General features: G+C 40.7%; 1 protein-coding gene across 5 annotated transcripts in view; it reads left to right on the forward strand.

Moving 5' to 3' along the window:
* The window catches only part of HOOK3 (hook microtubule tethering protein 3), a 1188278-nt gene that overhangs the window by 783601 nt on the left and 377647 nt on the right, over positions 1-27030 (forward strand). For all 5 annotated transcript variants that reach the window (XM_029601894.1, XM_029601878.1, XM_029601884.1 and 2 more), the window contains exon 16: positions 19324-19411. In XM_029601894.1, coding sequence (XP_029457754.1) covers positions 19324-19411 — 88 coding nt within the window. The remainder of the gene's footprint in view (positions 1-19323; positions 19412-27030) is intronic.

The following is a 27030-nucleotide window of genomic DNA, read 5'->3' on the forward strand; positions in this document are numbered from 1 at the left end:
GCTTATAAAGAAGATGAAATTCCTCCTATTTCAAAAATTTACTATTTTCCTATAAGATTGGCTGACAAGCCTGGAGGATTGGATGATTTACAATCCCCAGGCATATCAACATTTTTGGAGGATTCCTTAGCTTTGATAAATAAGAGAACAACTCTGTTTGTTTCCTTTGTGAAAGAGAGGGATAAAGAGTGTATATTTGAAAAAGCCTTAAAAAATCGAGACATTTTATTTTGTGGACAAAAAGTATACATTTTCCCTGATGTGTCTAAAGCCACGCAAGGCCATAGAAAACAATTTCTCCTGATGAAGGCTAAAACACTGGATTTAGGGGCGACTTTTTATTTAAAGTTCCCCTGCCGGTGTTTTGTCAATTATCAGGGGAATAAGTTTATCTTTACCTTACCTTCTCATATGGAAAATTTTTTAAGGGATAAAGAATTAGAAAAATTAAATCAGGCATTAATAACAGAAATGGGTTAGAAATGAAATAGAAATAAGATACTCTTCTCTTCTGCATTTTGTTTTTCCTTTTGGATGATTTCTTTAAGGAGGCTCCCTTTATTTGGATAAACTGTGCCAAATTTAATTATTATGTTCTAATTTACCTAAATTTATTATGTTGAGCACAATATATTTAGCTTATATTAAGTTTGAAAAATGATATCACTTGATGTGTGATTTTGAAAGTCAATAAAGTATAAATTATTAAAAAAAAAAAAAAAAAAGATACAGTTTAAACTATTCCAATCATCAAAAACCACTACAACAACCGGAAAAAACGAGCTGACCCTACAGCCCTCCAACACAAACGTCTGATACCAGTAATGACAACCCCACTCACTCAATTCCTCGGACTATCCTTATTCTCACTAACACTCTTTAACGCTCATTCAATCTCGAAAAAAACACACATAATCAACGACTATCTCCAGGACTCTCAACCGGATATATGTGCTATGACGGAAACCTGGTTGAAACCCACAGACCTAGCTCTAATCAACCAACTTACCCCTTCACATCTACGACATCTATTCAATACCCAGACCCAAAGAAAGAGGGGGCGGACTCTGCTTAGCTGCAAAAAAGGAGCTGAGACTATCCCTACAAGACCACTATTCACACCTCTCGACTGGAATTTGCTCTCTTCAGCTCAAAACAGCTCCAAATTTGTTTACTCTATGCTCCGCCCGGTCTCCTTGATTCGGATCCATCACCACTCATTGAGCTCATCGCCAAACACCTAAAAAATGACACCCCAGCAGTCATCCTAGGAGACTTTAACCTTCACACGGACGTGATCCCATTATCCACCAATTGCGAAATGCTACTATCCTCCTTCAAGGCTATGGGCTTCTCCCAAATTCTTAAAAGTCCCACGCACAAAGCAGGGCACACTCTGGACCTTATATTCATAAATTCGGGCCTTTCACAATCTTCCCCACCACAATGCTTCCCTATCCCATGGTCAGACCACCTGATGATCACAACTGATCTCTGTATCAAGGACAACCCTGTGTCACCAATCACTAAAACCACAATTCACTACAGGAACTCCTGCTCTAGAGAGGACCTCACCTCTCTCTTATCTTCGGAACTCGCTAATCTTGACCTTTCAGACGCTGAAGCAGCTATCTCGTCATGGCACAACATCACAAACAAGGTGGCAGAAAAACTTTGCCCCCAAAAAACCAAAGAGATTAACCCATCCTACAAAAACAAAAAACCATGGTTCACGCAGGAACTAAAAACCATCAAATTAGAATTGAGAAAAAAAGAACACGCATGGTGGAAGAGTCCATCCAACGTTACACTAAATGAGTACAAAACCCTCATGCACAGTTACAGAAACAACATCCTTCGCACTAAGAGAGATTTTTATGCCCACAAAATTCACAATTTTTCCTTTGATCCTAAAGCGCTGTTCTCATATGTCTCAGAGCTCACAAAACCCACCTCACCAGCTATCCCAGATGATCAAGCACAATCCAGATGCACAGAGCTTGCACAATTTTTTGAAAACAAAATCCTCAATCTAATGGCTCCTCTGGCAACCTGTAACACAGTACCTCCTTCTATCTACACTCCTTCATGCAACCAGAATGCAAACCTAGATTCATTCGAACCTATTTCCTCACTCGAAATCGAAATGACTCTCAAAAAGATGAAACCTTCCACTCATCCGATAGATTCCATCCCATCTAAACTCCTACTCACCATCCCGAACATCATAGCGAAGCCCTTAGCAGAGATCATCAATCGCTCGCTAACCCAAGGTCTAGTACCAGACACGCTGAAACTAGCCACCCTCAAACCTTTCCTCAAAAAACCTAACTTGAACCCTGCAGACCCGGCTAATTTTCGCCCCATCGCTAACCTACCATTTGTCGCCAAACTTATGGAGAGGATAGTCAACAAACAGTTATCGGAATACCTAGAAGAACACAAGATCCTCACAACAGCCCAATTCTGATTCTGCAAATCCCTTAGTACAGAATCCCTCTTAACCTCACTAACTGACAGAGTCCTCGCAGGTCTGGAGAAAAAGACCCCATACCTCCTGATTCTTCTTGACCTATCGGCAGCGTTTGATACCGTAAAACACTCTATCTTAATCGACTGGCTCTCAGACATAGGCATCTCAGGATCAGCCCTGGAATGGTTCAGATCTTTCCTTCATAATAGGACATTCAAGGTCAGAATCAGCAACAAGGATTCCCACCCGGTCAAGTCCACTTTCGGAGTTCCTCAAGGATCCTCCCTCTCCCCTACCCTTTTTAAAATCTTTCTTCTCCCCTTATGTCATCTGCTCTCAAGTCTTAAGGTCACACACTTCATATACGCAGACGATGTCCAGATTTTGCTGCCAATCACTGACTCCATCTCCAGCACCATCAACCTCTGGAACAATTGTCTACAGTCCATAAACTCACTCCTCTCTAGCCTTAACCTAGTACTTAATACGTCAAAAACGGAACTTTTGCTAATCACTCCAGATGAGAACCTTCAGCCTACAAACAACCTAATCACACCTCTAATGATCAATTCCACACAAGTAAGAGACCTTGGTGTTACCTTAGACAATAGGCTGAACCTCAAAGAATTTGTCAAGAACACAACGAAAGAATGCTATCACAAACTACACATTCTGAAAAAGTTGAAACCTCTCCTACATTTTCAGGACTTTAGAACAGTCCTCCAAACAATTCTATTTTCCAAAATCGATTACTGCAACTCTCTGCTTATTGGCCTTCCAGCCATCACCACCAAACCTCTACAAATGTTGCAGAACTCCGCCGCCAGGATTCTTACTAACACTAGCAGAGGTGAACACATAACACCTATACTAAAAAACTTACACTGGCTCCCTATCAGATCCAGAATCATTTTCAAAGAACTAACTATAACCCACAAGACCATCCATTCCCAAACTTCGCTAGATCTAAGCTGCCCACTTCGTCCACATGCATCATCAAGACCAATCAGAACCAGTTACTTAGGCACCTTACACGTACCTTCAGCCAAGTCCTCACTCAAGAAACGTGCATTCTCGACTGCCAGCCCCCTCCACTGGAATGCCCTCCCCACGGACATTCGTCTTGAAACCTGTACTCGAACATTCAAAAAGAAACTCAAAACTTGGCTCTTCACAAAAGCCTTCACTTAAAGTTTTCGCTCAGAGCCACGTCCCAGGACTAGACTCATTCATGCATTTCATAATCACATAAACCAGATGTCTGATGCTGCAACTATTAATTGTATTTCTTTGTCTCATATTCCCAACCGTTAAATTTACAGCATGCTACACCCATACCTTTTAAGTCTGATGTAACCTTAGTCTTGAAGACTACAAACCTTGAAGATGTAAACCTTAGTTCCTATAGATGTAAACCTTTTTGAAGATGTAAACCTTAGATTTTGAAGACTGTAATTTGTAAGCATTTGTATTTATTGTAAGCATTTGTATTTTAGCTATTTACATTGATCTGTAACCACTTGGTCTTGTTCTCTCCTTTACCTTAAGTTCTAAGTTCCTACGAAGTTAGCCTTGTTATTTTATACCCACTTGTTTGATGTCATTTTCCAATTTTCCAATATTGGTTCTATGTAAACCGAAGCGGTATGTACTAGTACATGAACTCCGGTATATAAAAGCCTTTAAATAAATAAATAATAAATAAAACTCCATATTCTGAAGATTAAAGAGATACTTTTGGACAACTGCTTTTACATGAGACTTAAATGACAGTTCAGATTCCAGGATAACTCCCAAATTTCTAACTTTAACAGCAATGGATATAGTAATCCTCTCAAATTGAACAGTAGTAGGAAAAGGTCATGATGTTGACAATAGCCTGATAATTTTGTCTTGGCAACATTGAGACTTAATTTATTATGAAAAAGCCATCTTTTGTTGATACTCAGGTAGATTGAGATAAGATCCATTGTAGTATTTATATCAGTTTGCAAGAAAAACTGTATGTCAGCATATAGAAAATAATGTACTTCAAGACTTGATAACAGTTTGGAACTCAGCCTAAGGTATATAATAAACAAAGAAGCTGAAAGTGATCCTTGGGAAACCCCTGTAGACAAGGGATGTCAGCTTGAGGCTTCTTGTCCACAGAAAACTTAAGAGCAATCTGAAAAATATGAGCAGAACCAGGCAAGAACCGAGCCTGAGAAACCAATTTCATTGAGCCGTTGAATAAGGATATTATGATCATTGGTATCTAAGGCTGCAGCTATATCTAGCAACACCAAAATAAAATCTTTATCTTGACCAAATCCACAGCACAGAGTATCTAGCACAGAGTATGAGCAAATTCTCAGTAGAATGTTTAGAGCCCTGACATTTGCTACGGACGAGTTGAAGACCCTTCAAACTGTGTTCATGACCAGCATGTATGATCAGAGCATTCACACTGGGCACTACTATTAGCACTATGAAAGCCTCTTCAGGTATGGTGAAACAGCTCCCTTCTGAAATTGTGGGAATTTTTCATGAGCATTTGAAGCTCTCTATGCTGATCCAGGAAGGTGGGACCAGTGCAAACATTGAATGTTTTCTGGATTTGGTGAAATTATCCAAATTGTGGCATAGACTGCTTTAAAGTCCCTTTGACTGGCCTGTAAGTTTATTAGGCAATGACGACAATGAGAATCGGATAAAAGAAAGCCCTTTATTAAAATGCCCGACTCTGGCCGAGTTTCGCTCTTTTGCACAGAGCTGCCTCAGGGGCAATTCATTCAAGCAGGACTTGGAAAAGTCAATATCGTATTGATTATCAACGCGGATGATTTCACTCCAAAGCAATTAGACTTTCGCTTATTCACGTAGCGTTGCTGTGTAATGTCAGCAATGGAATTGAATGCATTCGATATATATGAAAGCGCGGATGATTTCACTCCAAAGCAATTAGACTTTCACTTGTTCACGTAGCGATGCTGTGTAGTGTCAGCAATGAAATTGAATGCATTCGATATATATTAAATCCACATAACGAGCAGTCAATCAGCTGTAAGACTGCTCGTTATGTGGATTTAATATATATCGAATGCATTCAATTTCATTGCTGACACTACACAGCATCGCTACGTGAACAAGTGAAAGTCTAATTGCTTTGGAGTGAAATCATCCGCGCTTTCATATATATCGAATGCATTCAATTCCATTGCTGACATTACACAGCAACGCTACGTGAATAAGCGAAAGTCTAATTGCTTTGGAGTGAAATCATCCGCGTTGATAATCAATACGATATTGACTTTTCCAAGTCCTGCTTGAATGAATTGCCCCTGAGGCAGCTCTGTGCAAAAGAGCGAAACTCGGCCAGAGTCGGGCGTTTTAATAAAGGGCTTTCTTTTATCCGATTCTCATTGTCGTCACTGCTACACAGCTCACTGGATCGGTTACCGATTTGTTTTTCAGTTTATTAGGCAATCCAACAGTTATCTTTGGGGAAGAAACTTGGACCAGATGAGTATCATCTAGATTTTATAAGCGTTTTCAATCAGAATTTGCCCTTTTGGTGTATGAATTTTCTGTTTCTTTCTTTTCTTTTTTTTTTTAAAGAATCCTCTTCTGGTAATTAATTGGTCTTCAATAACAGGAAGGACTCATTAGATTGTAGTGCATACGCTCTATATCCCTTATAAATATTGAAATTAAAATTCTAACTAAATTACATTAGCTTAGACTGGAGTCTGTTATCATTTCTCTTGTAGCTAAGGACCAGTTTAGGTTCATCAAAGGCTACCTTGGCGACCATCGCAGCAGAGATTCAACAGAGTCAGCAGGTGTCAGCCTGGTATATGTTGAGGCTGTTGGGCCATATGGCTGCAATCGTACATGTCACTCCCTTGGCACATTTACACATGTGCAGAGCCCAATAGACACTGAGGTCGCAGTGGTGCCAGGCCACTCAGAGCTTCCAAAATTGCATCTGAGTCACCCCAACTCTCCAGGACTCATACTGGTGGTAGGTACTTTCCAGTCTGGAACAGGGGATCTCTTTCTAAGAACATAAGAATATGCCATACTGGGTCAGACCAAGGATCCATCAAGTCCAGCATCCTGTTTCCAACAGTGGCCAATCCAGGCCATAAGAACCTGGCAAGTACCCAAAAACTAAGTCTATTCCATGTTACTGTTGCTAGTAATAGCAGTGGCTATTTTCTAAGTCAACTTAATTAATAGCAGGTAATGGACTTCTCCTCCAAGAACTTATCTAATCCTTTTTTAAACACAGCTATACTAACTACACTAACCACATCCTCTGGCACAAATTCCAGAGTTTAATTGTGCGTTGAGTGAAAAAGAACTTTCTCCGATTAGTTTTAAATATGCCACATGGTAACTTCATGGAGTGCCCCCTAGTCTTTCTCTTATCCCTACTCAAATTATACTTACCACAGATGCATCTACCCTGGGGTGGAGAGCTCATGTAGATGGGTTCAGTACCCAGGGTCTATAGTCCGCTCAGGAACGCTCTTGTCAAATCAACTTCCTAAGCTTTGGCCACCAGGTATACACTACAGACTTTCAGAGATCATGTGTCCAACAAAGTTATCCTGATCCAGACCGACTATCAGGTAGCCATGTGGGATGTCAACAAGCAGGGAGGCATGGGATTATACCTCCTGTGTCAGGAAGTGGTCCAGATATTGTCATGGGCCTTGTCCCATGGGATGGTGCTCAGGGCTGTGTACCTGGCTGGGACGGACAATGTGGTAGCAGACAGGCTGCACCGAGCCTTCCATTCCATGAATAGTCTGTGGATCAGGGGTTAGTGAATCAGATATTCTGCCTCTGGGGGAGCCCCGACGTAGATCTGTTTGTGTCGTCCTGCAACAGGAAGGTGCCTCAGTTCTGTTCCCTGTACAGTTCAGACAACAAACCAGCCTTGGACACACTTGCCCTCCTTGAGGCAAGGGTCTTCTGTACGTTTATCCTCCGATTCTCTTAGTGGTGAAGCGTCTCTTGAAGCTTTGCGAGGACAGAGGGACTATGATTCTCATAATCCCTCATTAGCCAAGACAGGTCTGGTTTACATTCCAACAGGAGTTGTCCATCTGGAGACCGATTAGTCTGGGGACTTCCCCCAGATCTCATCATGCAAGATCAAGGCAGGCTGCAGCATTCCAACCTCCAAGCCTTGTCGCTCACAACCTGGCCACTAGAAAGGCCTATGGACGTACGTAGAGGAGTTTTTCCATGTGATGTGAGCAGAAGGCCATAGATCAGTTCTCCTGCCCTACAGAAAACTGCTTGATTAACTTCTACACTTATCAGAGGCTGGCTTAAAAACCAGCTTCGTTAGAGTTCATCTTAGTGCAATTGTACGTTTCATGCAGGGCCTATTTAAATTTGTCTCCCCATGGCTTCCCACTGTGTCTTGGAACCTCAACATGGTATTAGTTCAGCTGAAGAAAGCTCCTTTTGAGCTGCTGTTCACCTGTGACCTGAAGTACCTGACCTGGAAGGTCATATTTTTGGTGGTGGTCACTTCAGCGCATAGGATCAGTGAGCTCCAGGCCTTAGTGTTTTATCCACTACTAAGTTTTATCATGACAGGGTAGTCTTGTGTATGCACCCTAAGTTCCTACCGAAGTTGGTGATGGGCTACCATCTTAACCAGTCAATCGTCCTGCCAATATTCCTTCCCAGGCCCCATTTGCACCAAGATGAATGAACACTGCACAGTTTGGACTACAAGCGAGCCTTAGCCTTCTATCTGGAGCGGACAGAAACCCATAGACAGTCCACCCGACTTTTTGTTTCTTTTGACAAGAATAGGTTGGGTGTTACCATTGCCTAACAGTATCCAGTTGGCTAGCAGATTGCATCTCCTTCTGTTATGCCCAGGTGGGACTGCATCTTGGTGGTCATGTCAAGTGGGCCACTGTCTGCCATGGCGCGTCAGTGGCCCACTTGTGAGCAGTTCCCGTGGAGGAGATCTGCAAGGCTGCGATAAGGAGTTCTCTCCACACATTCACATCTCATGAATGTGTGGAGAGAACACAAGAGTAGGTTCGGCCAGTCTGTCCTTTGGAATCTGTTTGAGGTGTAAAACCCTTCTCCTTCGCCTAGGGTCCATTGTTTGGGTTAAGGAGAAGAGGACCAGAAGGTTAAGCAGAAAAGGAATAGAAGGCTCATCTGCATATTCTACCCAGTAGCCCCCGGGAGAAGACTCAAACTTCTGTCCATTTACCTTGCTATACCTTATGTTTTTATTTGTTTTATATGTTTTTATTTTACATGGTAATTGTTTGGTAGGAGTAATTTGTTGCATATTTTATATATAAGGAATCTAATTCAAAACAAGAGTTAATAAGTTGGGTAACTAGGAAGATATAAGTAGATTAATTGTAGTGTTTAGAGGGACATTGCCAGATACACAAAATAAATCCATAGACTAAAAGTACTTTAGATTAGCTTTATATCCTTACTCCCTTAGAAATTTTAAATCTATGATAAATCTACAAAATTATGATGCAGGAAGTAGTCCAGCAGCGAGAGGGAGGCTTTCCAGTTTTTTGCACGGAGTGCCAAATATATGATTATCTCCCAGCTGGCGAGAGATCATATGTGTGTGCTAAGTGAAAAAAGGCTCCAAGGAGTGACAGACCTGGAGGAGCTAAGGGAGTCAGAGAAGTATATAGAGGAGACCTTCAAGGACATAGAGAAGTCTCACCTCCTCCAATTTCGGTAGCCCCTGTGCTGCTTTGGAGGAGAAAGGTCACCTGGAAGGGGAGCATCAACTTGATGTGGCAGGAAGCAATCCTGTAGCTAGGACCCACCCTCAAGATGATGTAGTATCCTCTCAAACCAAGGATAGGTCTCCAGAGGCACATGCCAAGGAGGGAATGGCTAGGATGGCTGTTATAGTTGGTGATTCAATTATTAGGAAAGTTGATAGCTGAGTGGCTGGTGGACATGATCGCTTCCTAACTTGCCTGCCTGGTTCGAATGTGATGGACCCACGTATCACAGAGGCGAGTCAGCTGTCTTGGTACATGTGGGTACCAGTGACGTAGGAAAGTGCAGGAGGGAGGGTTTTAAGTAGAAAGTTGAAATCCATACCCTCCAGGGTAGCATTCTCAGAAATTCTCCCATTTCCAAATGCAGGAACCCAAAGGCAGGCAGAGCTCCAAAGTCTCAATGCGTGGATGAGACAATGGTGCGAGGAAGAGGGTTTTGGATTTGTTAGGAACTAGGCATCATTTTGGGGAAGGAGGGCCTTTTCCAAAAGAATGGACTCCACCTTAAGCAGAGTGGAACCAGGCTGCTGGCAATAAACTTTAAAAAGGAGAGAGCGCAGTTTTAAACTAGATGGGGGAAAGCCAATAGTTGTACAAAAGGGTATGGTCGGCGTGATAAGAAGAGAACAGGGAAAATAGAGCATCCCAATAGAAAGGTTGCAATAAATGCCAAAGGGGGTCAGGTGCATTTAAGTAAAGTGCAGAAAGACTCCAAATTATCCCTGTCAACTGATGAACAGGTTGATAAGGCAAACAAGAAACATACTTTGAAATGTCTATATACAAATGCTAGAAATCTAAAAAATAAGATGGGAGAATTAGAGTGTAGAGCTCTGGATGAAGAAGTAGGTATAATAGGCATCTCAGAGACCAGATGGAAGAAGGATAACCAATGGGATACTTTGATACCAGGGTACAAATTATATTGAAATGATAGGATGAATCAAATTGGTGGAGGGGTGGCACTATATGTTATAGAGAGCATGGAGTCAACAGGATAAAGGTTCTGCAAGAAACAAAATGCAATGTTGAATCTTTATGGATAGAAATTCCAGGTGAAAAGGGGAATAAAATAGTAATGGGGGTGTATTACTGTCCTTCAAGCCAGAATGAACTAACAGACAATGAAATGCTAAAAGAAATTAGGGAAGCTAACAAAATCAGCAGCACAGTAATAATGAGTGATTTCAATTACCTCAGTATTGACTGGTAAACTAACATCAGGATATTCTAGAGAAGTAAGTTCCTAGATTAAATAAATTACTTCTTCATGGAGCAGCTGGTACAAGAACCAACAAGAGGGAAAACTATCTTTGACCTAGTCCTTAGTAGAACACAGGAGTTGGTGTGAGGGGTAATGTGTAGGAGCCATTTGGCAGTAGTAATCACAACATTATCAAATTTGACTTAACTGGAGAGAGCGCAAAAAAGAAATCTACTATGACAGCATTTAACTTTCAAAAAGGTAACTATGATAAAATGAGAAAAATGGTTAGGAAAAAATTGAAAAGAGCAACTGCACAGATTAAGACTTTAGCTCAGGCATGGATGTTGTTTAAAAAATACCATCTTGGAAGTCCAGAACAGATTTATTCCACACATTAGAAAAAATGGAAAGAAGAATAAATGACTACCATTATGGTTGTGAGGTGAGAGAGGCTATAATATCTAAAAACATCTTTCAAGAAAATGAAAAGGATCCGAATGAAGGAAACAGCATAAGCAATGGCAAGTCAGCAAGATAAGGAAGGCAAAGAGAGAATTTGAAAAAAGAAGCTTGCTGTGGAAGCAAAAACTCATAACTTTTTTAGGTATATTTAAGGTAAGCCTGCGAGGGAGTCAGTTGGATCATTAGATGATCAAGGGGTAAAAAGAGCACTTAGGGATGACAAAGCCATAGCAGAGAGACTAAATAAATAAATTTGCTTCGGTATTCACTGAGGAAGATGGAAGATATACCCATGCCAGAAATGATATTCAAAGGTGATGTTTCAGAGGAACTGAAATAAATCTCAGTGAACCTGGTAGATGTACTAGGACAAATTGACAAAATAAAGAGTAGCAAATCACCTGGACCAGTTAGGATACATCCCAGAGTGCTGAAAACTGAGAAATGAAATTGCGGACCTGCTACTAGAGATTTGTAAACTATCAATAATATCGTTTATGGTACCTGAAGACTGGAAGGTTGCCAATGTAACACCAAATTTAAAAAATGGCATCAATGAATAACATCTGTGCCAGGAAAAATGGTAGATATAAAGAACAAAATTGCTGAACGTATAGTTAAGCATAGTTTAATGGGACAAAGCCAACATGGATTTAGCCAAGCGAAGTCTTGCCTCACAAATTTGCTACATTTTTTTGAAGGCATAAATAAACATTTATTTATTTATAGCTTTTATATACCGAACTTCAAGTAACAGGGTTACTTATCAGTTCGGTTTACATTCAACAAGCATGCGACCAATGACAACAATTGTCTTACATTGAACAGGGAATCGACAACTTGAAAGAACCAGAAAAATAACGAGAAGTAGTAGCTTGACTTGAGGGTTATCAAGCCTGCAGGAAGGGGAGGGATGGCTGAGGGAGGGGATGAGGGAAAGGTGAAACTATCGATTTATTAAAAAAGGGAAGTATAGGAGGGAAAGGCCCTAGGTGAGGGCAGTCCGAGAATCTGGGAGGGTCCGTGATGTTATGGGAAAGCTTGGCAGAACAGAAAAGTCTTTAGTCTTTTTTTAAACGTGTTTGGACATTGTTCCAGCCTGAGGTCCGGTGGGAGCGAATTCCTCTGTTTGAGGCCGGGCGTGGAAAGAGCTCTTTTTCTTAAAGAGGTTTTAATAGATGGAGCCTGTAGGGTACCTCTCTGCGCTAGTCTAAGTGGGCAGGAAGAGGTGTGACGTTGAAGAGGCATTTTGAGGTCCAGTGGGGTGATGTTGTGAATGGCTTTATGAATGATTGATAGAAATTTATAGAGAATTCTAAATTTGACTGGGAGCCAATGGAGATTCTTTAGAATTGGTGTTATATGGTCTCTTTTGTTGGACTTTGTAAGAATCCTAGCTGTTGCATTTTGTAACAGCTGTAGAGGCTTTAGTGAGTTGTCTGGAAGGCCGTGAAGAAGTGAGTTACAGTAATCGATTTTTGAGAAAATGATTGATTGTAAGACTGATCTGAAATCATAGAAATGGAGGAGGGGTCTTAGTCTTTTTAAAACTTGGAGTTTATAGTGTTGTTTATAGTGGAGTTTATAGAGGAGTTTACCGTGTTGTTGATGAAACCTGTGTAGCTCAGTTGGTTATCCATGACAACACCTAGGTTTCTGACCCTAGGGGAAAAGGTTGGAAGCGTAGTAGAGTGTGAAATGTTTAGTGGAAGGTTTCCGTCCTGTGTGATCAGGGGGTACTCTGTTTTGTCCGTGTTGAGAATCAAGTTGAGGTTTGAAAGGATGATGTTGATGGAAAGAAGACAGGAATTCCAACGGAGAATGGATTCATGCAGAGAGTCAGTAATTGGTATGAGGATTTGGACGTCATCTGCGTAAATGTAATGGGTTAGCTTAAGCTTAGAGAGGAGTTGACAAAGCAGGAGAAGATAGATGTTAAATAGTGTTGGGGATAATGATGACCCTTGAGGGACTCCTAGGTTGGAGATGATTGGGGGAGATTCTTTGCTGTTGATTTTGACTCTGTAATATCTGTTCTGGAGGAATGATTTAAACCAATTCAGGGCTGTGTTTTTGATGCCGATCTCCGTTAATCTATCAATGAGACACCCATGGTTCACTGTATCAAATGCGGCCGATAAGTCGAGGAGGATGAGCAGGCAGGGCTGTTTTATTTCAAGGTTCAAGAGAATGTTGTCTGACAGAGATAAAAGGAGGGATTCTGTATTCCGGGATTTTCGGAAACTTAGTTGTGCCAGGGAGAGGATGTTGTTATTGTCCAGGAAATCGGAAAGTTGTTTATTGACTATTCTTTCCAAGATTTTGGCGATGATCGGTAGGTTTGCAATAGGGTGAAAATTAGCTGGATTGTCTGTAGATAGATTTGGTTTTTTTAATAAGGGTTTCAAGATGGCGAGTTTGAGGGGGTCCGGGACCAGACCCTGAGAGAGGGGAGGCATTGATGATCTGGGCGATAGGCTTTGCAACGTCTTTGGCACTGGCTTTGAGAAGGTTGGATGGAATAGCATCAAGCGGGTGTGAAGCTGGCTTGAGTTTCTTTAGAAGATTTTCTATCTCTAATGCTGAAGTCAGTTCAAAATCCTCTAGGTTTGCCAAACATAGAGATGAGGATGTGAGAGGATGAATGGGATTGGAGCTGAGGGCCGGTGAGGTGGTGAGAGGATAAGTTTGGTCAGGGGCTTTCTTATCAGTAAGTGAAGCAAGTAGGTTAGCTATTTTGCACTTGAAATATGTGGCAAGTTCGGTGGCTTTGTTTGCTGCTATGTCATCAGGAATAGCAGGTGCTGGTGGTTTGGTGAGCGATGAAACCAGAGAGAATAGGGCTTTTGGATCAAAGATGAAGTGGTAGATTTTCTGGGAGTAGAAGTCTCTTTTTGTCTGAAGAATGATAATCCTGTATTGATGCATGAGGGATTTAAAAGCCGCTCGGTTTGAGGAGGAGGGATTCTTGCACCAATTCTGTTCCATTTTTCTGAGTTTCTGTTTCAGAGTTTTTAACTCTGGAGTGAACCATGGTTTTTTTTTTTGTCTTTATTAGAGTTGATATCCTTTGTAATAAGAGGGCAGGTCAAGTTCGCCACTTTGTTTGTGATTTTGGACCAAGAGGATAGGGCCGTGTTTGCGTCTGTGAGGTCTATCTGGTTGATCTCCTTGGAAAGATGTGAGATGAGAGTTTACCGGTTGCATAACTTTCTGAATTGGACTGTGGTTTTCTGTGTTGCCGTGGGAGCTGGTTGTTGGTTTAGGAAAGAAGTGGAGATTAACTTGTGGTCTGACCAGGGAATTGGCAGACAGATAGTGTGTGATGCTGGGGTAAGGCCTTGGTTAATGAAAATTAAATCAAGGGTGTGTCCTGCTTTGTGGGTGGGTTCTTTTATGAGCTGATTGAAACCCATGTAACTGAGAGTGTTGAGGAAAGATTCGCAGTTAGAGGAACGCGGGGTGGCGTCCACATGAAGATTGAAGTCTCCTAACAGGATGGCCGGTGAATCGGTGTTAATGTGTTTTACTATGCATTCTATTAAAGGAGATGGGTCTGAATCAAGACATCCTGGGGGGGCGTAGATAAGTCCTATTTGAAGTTGGGAAGATTTGAAGGCTGCAAATTCAAGAGAGTGTGAAAAGCTGGTCACCTGAAGCGACATTCCAAGTTTTTTATTAGGTACAAGAAGCAGACCACCTCCTCTTTTTTTTTGGTCTGGGGATAGAGAAAATGTTGAAGGTTTGTAAAGGGAGTTGATTGAGAAGGGCCGTGTCTTCTTGTTTTAACCATGTTTCTGTGATGGCACACAGGTCCGGCTGCTCGTCCATAAGATAGTCATATAAGAGGTGAGGTTTTTTTTGAGAGGGGACTGGGCATTCAGCAGAGTTAAAGAGAAGAGGGTAAGACCAAGTAATTGGTTCAGAGGAGAGAGCATGATGGGGATAAGTCTTTTTTGTTGTTGTTGTTGAGTGGTTGATTCGACTTGTTTGTTTACTATGTTTCTCCTGCGAAACTGAATGATTGGAATATCAGTGTAGAGCATGCCTGTTTCTAGTAGTCACTGATGAGCAGATGATTGGTCTATGCATGTGGATAAAGTTGAGCCAGTTGATATTGTGTATCTGGATTTCCAGAAAGCATTTGACAAAATTCCTCATGAGAGACTTCTTAGGAAATTAGATAGTCATGGGATAGGTGGCAGTGTCCTATTGTGGATTGCGAATTGGTTAAAAGATAGAATGGTAAAAAGGCTAAATGGTAAATTTTCCCAGTGGAAAAAGGTGAATAGTGGAGTGACCCAGGGATCTGTTCTGGGACCAATGGTTTTTAATGTAATATATTTATAAATGACCTAAAAATGGGAACAAATGAGGTGATCAAATTTGCCGATGAGACAAAATTATTCAAAGTTGTCAAATCATAGAAACATAGAAGTGACGGCAGAAGAAGACCAACGGCCCATCCAGTCTGCCCAGCAAGCTACGCAGTTTATCCATTTTTTTTCCCCCTTTTTTCTCCCTCCCACCCGTCTCTATTGGCTTCCAGCACCCTCCGGCCCCAATTCCCTTCCACCCCTCCACCAATGCAGAGAGCAGCGCCATCCTAGTGAAATGATGATTGTGAGAAATTGAAAGCGGACTTTGCAAAACTGGGAGACTGGGCATGCAATGGCAAATTTAATGTAGACCTGTGCAAATGAAGCACTTAGGGAAGAGTTGCCCCAATTATAGCTACAAAATGCAAGGTTCCACATTAGGAGTCAGGAAAAGAATCTAGGTGTCATCAGTGAAATACGTTGAAAACTGCTCGGTGTGTAGCATCAGCCAAGAAAGCAATTGGAATGCTAGGGATTATTAGGAAAGGAATTGAGACTAAAACAGAGAATATCATAATGCCTCTGTATCGCTCCATGGTGCAATCTCATCTTGAGTATTGTGTTCAGTTCTGGTCACCACATCTCAAGATAGATACAGCAGAATTAGAAAAGGTACAGAGAAGGGCGACCAAGATGGTAAATGGGATGGAACAATTCCCCTATGAAGAAAGGCTAAAGAGGGTAGGACTCATCAGCTTGGAGAATAGATGGTTAAGGGGAGATATGATAGAGATCTATAAAATAATGAGTGGAATGGAACGAGTAAACGTTAATCAGTTGTTCACTCTTTCAAAAAGTACAAAGACCAAAGGGGACACATGAAGTCACTGGGTAATACATTTAAAACTAGTAAGAGAAAATATTTTTCTACTCAACATACAATTAATCTCTGGAATTCATTGTCAGAGGATGTGGTGAATTCTATTACAATAACCACGTTTAAAAAAGATTTGGACAAGTTCCTGGAGGAAAAGTCCATTAACAATTATTAAGAGAGTGTTGCAGAAATCCACTGCTTATTTTTGGGATAAGCAGCTTGGAATCTATCTACCCCTTGGGATCCTGCCAGGAACTTGTGATATTGGGCTTGATGAACCCTTGGTCTGACCCAGTATGGGCAAGTCTTAAGTTCTAAGGATGTCGCCCCCTCTGTTACCAACAGCACCGGTATTGTGCCTTTGGCACCTGGTTAGGTGTCTGTTGGTCCCGTTTTGTGTTGGGGAGCAGCTTATAGCTAGGGATTCACCCATGTGTGAGGACTACCACCCTGCAAAGTTAATTACCAGTAAAAGGTGTTCTCAGAGTCAGCACCCGCTTTCTTAATGTGTGCATGGAGCCTGTAAGGGGGGCGCCATGCTATATTATAATTAGGGGATTGCGTTAGCAAGGAGGCGCTAGGGTCACTTGCCCAATCCTAGCGCCTCCTTGCTAACGTGACCCCGTGGTTACCGGCGGTCCGCCAGTTATGAAAACCGACGAGGAGTTTATCGGCGTCTGTTTTCATAATGCAGCTGGCTGGTTATGAAAACTGACGCCGAGCATAATATCAGCATCGGTCTTCAGTGCAGCCAACTGAATTGTTTTTTTTTAAACTTTTAAAAGAAGTACAGAAGAGCTGTTTTTCCTGCTTTTCTGTACTTATTTTCAATGCACTCAGCTATTAATGCCTGCTAAAGTCACCTCACTTGTTCCCATTTATTTTTTTGCATTTGGAATGAATGAGTAATAGTCTCATTCACATGCATTTGCATGTGATGAGCACTATCCCATTCACTCTGCATCGGACGCGTGTTAAATAGGCGCTAATCTCCCTATTGCATTAGGGGTGGATTAGCGCCTATTTAACCCGCATCCGACTGCGGGTTATACAGTGCACTCGGCTGAGCGCACTGTATTGCATCAGCCCCAGAGTTGGGTTTCTCCTTTTTCTTTTTTTATATATATATATATATATATATATATATATATATATATTTCTATGTTGACTGGAGAGGGACTCCGCTTGGACGCGTGGTATAGGGCATGCTCAGTGTGCCAAGTCAAAGTTGTAGAAACTTTGACATAAGTTTTCCGTGTTGGGGTTCCATCTGATGATGTCACCCATGTGTGAGGACTAACATATTGATGTCCTTGGAGAACACTTGCTACAGGTAAGCAACTGCTTTATATTACACACACTTAAGTTCTGGAATAGGATTAATAAATGATTGAAAAAGGAATATGAAATTTTGTGATTCATTTCTCATGTAAGAAATAACCATTTCTTAGGCTACCCTCTGTTTGGACTCCTTGGGTTGGCAGGTTATGGGATTTTGATATCTTGAACAGATCTGGAAAGGAACTAATTTAAATCTTTTACAGAACTGGTAGAGGAATTTGGTATATTTGTGAATTCTCATTATTTGTTCTTACAATTGCATAAGGATATTTTTAAACTGGGAAATAATCCAGAGAGTTGAGGATTAAAAGTAAGCTGGAAAAACATACTCATACAATGTTGTTCTGCTAAGACTATTGCTAGGATTTATCATCTTTGTATGGAAACAAAAGGAAAAGAAAGCAAGTGTAGCATTGATGATTAAATAAAATAATGCTAATGCCTGACAGTCCATCTGATGCTCAATTCAAAAACTTTCTGTAATAAAAGAAGAGAGTTAATATTTAAACTTTTACATAGAATGTACAGATATCCTTTATTCTTTGCTAGATTTAGCAGTTCTAGTCTGTTATGTTGGAGGGATGCAGTATACAGGAATCATATTTACACATATGCTGGGACTGTAGTATTGTGGAAAAAATTTGGTCTGATGTGCAAAAAGATATTAGTTAATATAAGGACGGTCATTTACAGTCTCTGCTCCACTTTGTTTCCTAGGGAGATAGGAGAATGTATCCTTTACATCAGGATCAAGTTTTTGGTTTCTCATTTATTACATGCAACTAGAATCACTGTTGCTTATTTCTGGAAGATTACTGTCTCGGTAAATTGGAGAGGGGTGGTGGCAGAGACTGTCAATATTGTACACATACTTAAGGACAATTCATATGATTATGATCAAATATGGGCACCATTCTGACAAGACTTTGGCTGATACATGAGCTTGAATTTTTTTTTTTTTGGTGTAGAGTCCCTGAACTTATTAGTGCAAATGAACTTAACTGTTCTGGTTTTCTGAATTGCGCTGTTCTATGTGTCTTTAAAATAGAGTGAACAAGATCTCGCCTTGCTGAACACCTAAACTTAGGATGTTCTTTTCACAAGTAAGCTAAATTTAGGAACCTAGAATGTTAATGGTATGTGGTTGGGAGGCAGTAAGTTAGCTGCTTAGCACTTATTTTCAGTGCTAGGAGATTAATTTAGGTTCCTAAATGCAGGTGACTAAATAGTCTTAAAATTAGGTGAATTTTCAGCCAAACAAAGGTACCTAAACTTAGACACCTAGAAATGAGGTGCCTAGGTCAGTTGCTCAGCTTTCTTTGAATATCAGCCCCTTAGTAATCACTGTTTCAAGTTTTCAGTCAAGTTAACATCAATTCATAATATCTTAAAGACATCATAAAGACCTTTAAAAATGTTTAATAAACAGTTTTTGATTGAATACAATTGTCATTGATTTCTGATTGCATGGTGGGTGGGATACATATAGATGATAGTGACGATGTGGATATTTGGGTTACAAAAATACTCCAGAAAGACAAACAATTATATTTTCCTTAACTTAACAGTTAAGACAAATTGTACTCTTACACTATTTACAAAGTACTCTTAAACAGGACCAACTGAGATGTTTGCTCTTATTTTGATCCATTGTGTTCTCTCTTCCTTTCTATATAATTCCTGAGCAATAAATTGTGGTTGCTGTTAGTCCACTTGTATATGTAGACATAAGAGTCATCAAAGCATGATTTAGCCAATGATTAAAGTAAATCAAATCATAGAACTAAAAGGGAAAAGAGAAGTTATCTTCCCTTCTGGTAGGAGTTTGAAATTGACATTCTTTATCTAACTTTCAGGTTAGTAAATCAGAGACTACTTGAAGTGCATTCCCAGGTAGATGAACTTCAGAAATCTTTACAAGAACAAGGGTCAAGAGCTGAAGATGTAAGTAGAGTTTATCTGATCAAAAATTGCTCTGATTGCTGTGCTTCTCTGCTACCTGTTGCATGCTGCATGTCTTTTGCTGGGAAGTACTGTGAATGCAAATTATTATGCAGCTTCTTTTTAGGCAGCTGTTGCATTCAGCACACTAATTCTAACCCACTTAAATACTTTTTTGCTGTACACAGATTTTGTCTCCTGTGGTGCCTTAGTGGCAATAATTGATAGAGGTTTTCTTGGCATCTGCAAATTGTGAATGTTTGATAATCCTTATTTCTTTAGTAAGCATAGCACTTTTTCCTAGGAAATAAGGTGCATATATACTGTTAGTATTTAGTTAAAAATGTTTTTAGTAGGGTGGCAAATGAGTTCCACACTCAATATTAAATCAAAAGTCCATGATCTCCAATACAAAATTGCCCATCTCTTTGAGTGCTTAGTGGCTTCAGAAAGGTGCTCGCTTTAATCTTGTAGGATTCAGCTTAGTTACCTCATTTGCAAACATATAGTGAAAAAATCCCACAGTGCAATGTGATCATTTCATTACAAAAATATTCCATCAGGGAAAGTTTATAACTTAATGTCATTTAAAATTTCACTTATAGACAACACAGGACAGCAAAATATAATTTATATAAGCTAATATTATATGATATAGTGTAGAAGCTTGCTCTGGTGCATATTTTTATATCGAAATATGGCCTATTAGGTTTATGGGTTTTTTTACTTGTGTTTTTTTTTATTATACTGTATGTACGTGGATAAAATGATCTATGATTACTTTATATAGAATCCTCTTTGTGAGCCTTTGGTACACAAGTTGCGTGCATAAGTGGGCCTATGGAGATCTATGCTAGTATTTTATAAACTGTGCTGGGAGCCACATGTTTTATAAAATACCCCATATTTCTTCCCTGAAAGTATACATCTGTGTTTCAGTAATCGCGTATATTTGTAATGCAGGAACATGCATACTTTCTCTATCCATTTTATAAAGTTATATGTGTATATTGTCCGCATATAATAATTGTAACAATTTGCACATAATAACCCAGATTTAAAAGTGGAAGCAGGTATTTTATAAAGCGTGCGTGTACTCCACTTTTGAAAATACTTACCTGTATTTTCCGACATATAAGTCACACCCCCTATAAATTGCTATTTTGATGAAAAGGTTGGTAGATAAATCTGACCTTTAAGTTGCACCTGTTTGTACAGTGAGATTAGCAGCACAAGCTGAGAGAGAAAGAGATTGACAATATATATCACACCTGTGTATAAGTCTCAGTCACTGGACTCTGTGGAAAAAAAATTGCGACATATACACCGGAAAATCCGGTACTTGTGCATGTACTTAAAGTCCCCAATTCATCTAGACCCTCCTACCCTTCTTCCTGATCTCCTACCAGTTCTCCTAGGACAAGCAGAATGGTAGTCCTCACAAGTGAGTGACATCATCCAGTGTAGCACGGAAAACTTTTGTCAAAGTTTCTAGAACCTTTGACCAGCACACTGAGCATGCCCAGCATGCTGCTGTCCGCGTGTCCATGCGAGGTCCCTCTTCAGTCTCCTTTTTTTTTTTTGTAGTTTAAAATCTTTATTAGTTCAAAATGTTTTATTAGGTATCACAAAAAATTGAACATGAGTGCAGGGTTCCTTATGCAAGTAACATATGATAACAAACATACAATTGTTTTAGATTTCTCATGTCCCCATCACACCTACCCCCTCCCCCCAAAGTCCTTAAGCAGATGTAGTGCTGTTTCCGCATTCAACATAAAAGCCATACATGTAGGCCTACAGATCAGTCATTCAAAATTAAACTCCTGGAACGGTGTGGCAACGCTTGAAGGTAGGAGTCCCAAATCAACAAAAAGTGTCATCTAGTTTGGGGTGAGATACGTGACTCCATATTGTCCATCTGCATCATACGGTGTAGATGAGTATGCCAAACCCAGAAAGAAGGAGCATCTTTCCCTTTCCAAAATAAGAGAATCACTTTTTTCCCTACAGCACATGCTTTCTTTAAAAACAAATGAGGTCCAGAGCCTCGAATCAGCAGTGGAGAATGCAGTCAAGTAATACCTTTGGAAAGAGGAGAACACCTAGGAGACCGGTTAGCCTGACTTCAGTGCCAGGAAAAATAGTGGAAAGTGTTCTAAACATCAAAATCACAGAACATATAGAAAGACATGGTTTAATGGAACAAAGTCAGCATGGCTTTACCCAGGGCAAGTCTTGCCTCGCAAATCTGCTTCACGTTTTTGAAGGAGTTAATAAACATGTGGATAAAGGTGAATCGGTAGATATAGTATACTTGGATTTTCAGAAGGCGTTTGACAAAGTTCCTCATGAGAGGCTTCTAGGAAAAGTAAAAAGTCATGGGATAGGTGGCGATGTCCTTTCGTGGATTGCAAACTGGCTAAAAGACAGGAAACAGAGAGTAGGATTAAAAGGGCAATTTTCTCAGTGGAAGGGAGTGGACAGTGGAGTGCCTCAGGGATCTGTATTGGGACCCTTACTTTTCAATATATTTATAAATGATCTGGAAAGAAATACGACGAGTGAGATAATTAAATTTGCAGATGACACAAAATTGTTCAGAGTAGTTAAATCACAAGCAGATTGTGATAAATTGCAGGAAGACCTTGTGAGACTGGAAAATTGGGCATCCAAATGGCAGATGAAATTTAATGTGGATAAGTGCAAGGTGATGCATATAGGGAAAAATAACCCATTCTATAATTACACAATGTTGGGTTCCATATTAGGTGCTACAACCCAAGAAAGAGATCTAGGTGTCATAGTGGATAACACATTGAAATTGTCGGTACAGTGTGCTACGGCAGTCAAAAAAGCAAACAGAATGTTGGGAATTATTAGAAAGGGAATGGTGAATAAAACAGAAAATGTCATAATGCCTCTGTATCGCTCCATGGTGAGACCGCACCTTGAATACTGTGTACAATTCTGGTCGCCGCATCTCAAAAAAGATATAATTGCGATGGAGAAGGTACAGAGAAGGGCTACAAAATGATAAGGGGAATGGAACAACTCTCCTATGAGGAAAGACTAAAGAGGTTAGGACTTTTCAGCTTGGAGAAGAGACGACTGAGGGGGGATATGATAGAGGTGTTTAAAATCATGAGAGGTCTAGAACGGGTAGATGTGAATGGGTTATTTACTCTTTCGGATAGTAGAAAGACTATGGGGCACTCCATGAAGTTAGCATGGGGCACATTTAAAACTAATCGGAGAACGTTCTTTTTTACTCAACGCACAATTAGACTCTGGAATTTGTTGCTGGAGGATGTGGTTAGTGCAGTCAATATAGCTGTGTTTAAAAAAGGATTGGATAAGTTCTTGGAGGAGAAGTCCATTACCTGCTATTAAGTTCACTTAGAGAATAGCCACTGCCATTAGCAATGGTTACATGGAATAGACTTAGTTTTTGGGTACTTGCCAGGTTCTTATGGCCTGGATTGGCCACTGTTGGAAACAGGATGCTGGGCTTGATGGACCCTTGGTCTGACCCAGTATGGCATTTTCTTATGTTCTTATCTCCAACATAGCCCACAATTCGCCCTCAGAACCGCTCAACAGAAGGGCATGCCCAGAAGGAGTGGGATAAAGAACCAATTACTGTACAACGCTCACATATGGCTGAAGAATTTAACTGAGAATGATATGCAACTTGGGGGGGGACACAAAAGCTCTCTGAAGGAATTTGTCTGCATTTCCCTATAATGGAGATTGCTGAAATATGTTTAAAATAGGAATGAAAGAACAGATTTATTCATTTATTTATTTAATGGTTTTTATATACCGATAACCGTTTGCACATCATATCGGTTTACAAGGAAGATTGAGATTACATTATATAGGATTACAATGCACAATGAGAGTATAAAGCATAATATAACTGATACAGGAAATAACCTTTTACATAGAACAATTTGGTAGCATGTAGGGTTAACATATGTATATGTATAAAATACAGTGTAAACATTATGAGGCAGGAAGATAGAGAAGGTGTTTAAATAGAGCGGATGGATGCAAGAGGGGTTAAGAAACTATATATGTATTACAAAAAAATTAGAGGTGGGAGCATATGGGACAAATAATAGAAGATGATGTAGAAGGAAGGTGTGATTAAGGAGAGGTAATTCTTAAGAGGATGTCCAGGTCAGGAGGTAGGAACTAAGGTGGTTTAACCACACGGAGAGCAGGAGAGAGAGGCGGGGCGAGATAGAGCAGAGCGGGTGCTTAGTCGAAGGCCTCTTTGAAGAGCCATGTGTTTAGTTTCTTTTTAAACTTCTGAGTGCATGTTTCTATGCGGAGGTCAGGTGGCATTGCATTCCATAATGCGGGACCAGCTAACAAGAATGCTCGATCCCTTGTGGTGGAAGATCTGGTCAGTCTGTTGGATGTATGGAAGTGGAGGGAATCGTGTAGCCATTGTGTGTTTTTGTTGTATAGGGTCTTGTGTATAAGTGAGAGGCTTTTGTAATGAATTCTTGAGGAAATAGGGAGCCAGTGGAGATTCTTTAGGATGGGAGTAATGTGATCTTTCTTGTGGGTATTGGTGAGTATTCTGGCTGTAGCATTCTGTAACAGTTGTAGGGGTTTGATGATGGAGGCGGGGAGGCCTAGGAGGAGGGATGAGGTAATCATAAACACCCCATCCTTGTTCCATCTGTCAACTAAGGTGGAACACGTATCTATCTTGGCAAGCTTATGCAAACCCTTATAGTAAGTGGACATAGATATGGGGTGCGACTTTTCAAACAGAAAGAGGGTGTCTAAAGAATGAAAGGCTGCTTGGAGGTCACTGGTAGGGCATGGACATAATGTTAAATGTGTAAATATGCAAAGAAATGTACATCTCTCAACCCATATAAACCTTGAAAAGTGAGAATTCTACCCTCATTATCCAAAAGATGGCCCAGCTGAGTAATTCCCCGAGATACCCACAAGTGAAAACCAGGGGTGAACTCAAGGCTACCTTGAATAGGGAGCAAATAGGAATAGAACTTTGGCAACCCCAACTTCTTAGTTAAAGAAATCCAAGCCTGCCTTAAAAGTAATATCAGGATGTTATGTGATAAGGAGATCAGAAGTCGTGCTGTAGGGGCCTGCAGAACATATTGCAGGTCCAGGGGAGCCACCAATGTTTTTTCAGCCAAAATATTAACAAAGTGGGTGTCGCCCAAGAGCCATTCCTGAACAATACATAGATTGGCCACTAAATTGGAATTCGTAAGGTCGGGGACTCCCAATCCTCATGAGCCCCATCGTGTTTTCAACCAAACTAGAGGAATGCGTGACTTTTTGCCGCATCAGTTAAAAATGCGTAAGGCCCTATCAAGTCGTAAGAGGTCCTGATGTTTGACATGGAGCAGCAAATTCTGTAAAACCACTTAGGAAGAAAAAAACATTTTAAATAAATTAATTCGGCCCCCTAAAGAAAACGGCAAGTCCTGCCATGCTTGCATCTTGTCCTGGGAGAATTTTAACAGACCAGGTATATTGAGACCGTAGATTGTGGTGAGATCAGTGGAAAGATGGATACCAAGGTATCGGATAGAGTTCCCCACCCATTGCAGTAGAAGGGTTCCTTGCATTGCCAAAGCCTCTGATTTATCCTGATTCAGGCATAAACCTGAGAAGACTCCAAAAGTTTTAAAAATTGACAGAGAATTCAACGACAGTTTGGGGGTTTGTAAGAAAGACTAAGAAATTGTCAGCAAAGGCTGCGTATTTGAATAACTCTGATTGCTTCCCAGAGTGCAGCCGTATTCCCTTCTCCTCCGCAGTTGATTGGATAGATAATAGTAGAGGTTCGAGATTCAAGAGAAAGAGAAGAGGGGAAAGCGGGCAACCTTGTCTGGTACCTCTAGTGATGTGGAAAGTCTCCGATTGAGAACAATTCACCAGGATAGAGGCCTTCGGATTCTGATAAAGCAGTTGGATCACATTGGAAAAAAAAAAAAAAATCCCCATATGGTGTAAAAGGTGGAACAAATATCCCCATTCTACCCTATCAAATGCTTTTTCAGCATCGAAACTCACTACTAAGTAGGATTCTTCCATTTGACTACAGAGCGCCATAGCAGTCATCACCAGCCTTATGTTGGTAAGGGCATACCGCTTCCTGACAAAGCCCACTTGACAGAGTCTGATAAGGGATGGTAAGATATTCACTAGACACTCCGCCAAGATTTTAGCCAGTCATTTTTTTAACAAAGTTCAGTAGGGAGATGGGTCGATAAGCAGGAAGGAGGGGAGTCTTTACTTGGTTTGGGAATGAAAGTTATGTGAGCGGTATTCAGGTGCTTGTGGTAGGCACCTGCATGAACCAAAGTATTGAATACCTGCGATAAGGGTGCCCCAAGAAGATCAATTAGGTATTTATAAAATTCTGCACTGTACCCATCCGGGCCTGGGGCCTTAAATCGTCTAGCCTGATGAATAACTAATTTAACCTCATCTTCAGTGACTGGCCTGTTCAACCAGGAACACTGCTCAGAGGTAAGGTGGGGGAGATTAAGTTGAGCACAGCTCTTGATCTCAACCTTCAGAAGTATAAAGGTCTGAGTAGTATTTCTGAAAACCGCTTAAAATTGAGGGAGTATCATTAACAATCCAGCCCAAGGAGAAGTGCAAAGCAGGAATATAGCGAGGACCCCTGGAGGACTTTATCAGGGTGGCCAGTAGTTTCCCGGACTTATTACCGAATTGATATAATTTAAACTGATAATACAAGATACTTTTTTTGGCTCTCTGTTGGAGTAACAAATTAATTGCTGTTTGTAAGGATAGGTAGGACTCCCTATTGATACCGGTATTGGAGCATAAAAGAGTATGTTTGGCTCGTTGAAGTTGACTACTCAGAGAGAGCAAGCGTTTGTCTAGCATCTTCCTCCTGTAAGCCAGATATGAAATGATATCCCCTCGAGGAACAGACTTCGCAGTATACCAGAACAGTATTGGATCGTTCTTATGTTGATAATTCAAATTCGACTAATCAGACCATTTTTCATGGAGGTACTCCTGAAAAAGGTACATCATCAGCCAGAAAATAAAGAAAGCGCCAAACAAAGGATGAAGCTAAGGAAGACCCTGATAATTCAGTCCGTACCGAAGCAAGGTCAGAGACAAGACTAGCATCAATCCCTGCATCTGTAACTTTAGAAAAAAGTTGACTGCTTACCAAAATATAATCTAATCTAGAATACGTGGCATTAGCTCTGTATAAGTGGGTAAAATCCTTATCCAAAAGATGCAGCGCTCTCCAGGCATCCATCAAGTGTAGAGAGTGCACAAAAATGAGACCCCTTTACTGGACCCCCGATCCCTCTAATTGGTATGAGACTTATCCAGGTGGGGGTCCTGAACAGCATTGAATTCACCCCATATAACAATGTCATGCTCCATGTAGGGGAGAAGAGTCTGGTAAATTTTCCTGAAAAAAGCCAGATTTCCTAGCGTGTAGCAGATGGACTCAGGACCAATGGGTATAGTGTACTCCTGATAGCAGTTGGAGACAGATAAGATTTCAATCTGACGTCAGCCCTAGTACATATACCCCTGCAGGAAGTGCAGCTCTTCAGTATTTTCCA

Source organism: Rhinatrema bivittatum, chromosome 1, assembly GCF_901001135.1.
Source record: "Rhinatrema bivittatum chromosome 1, aRhiBiv1.1, whole genome shotgun sequence".
NCBI classification, from domain to species: Eukaryota; Metazoa; Chordata; class Amphibia; order Gymnophiona; family Rhinatrematidae; genus Rhinatrema; species Rhinatrema bivittatum.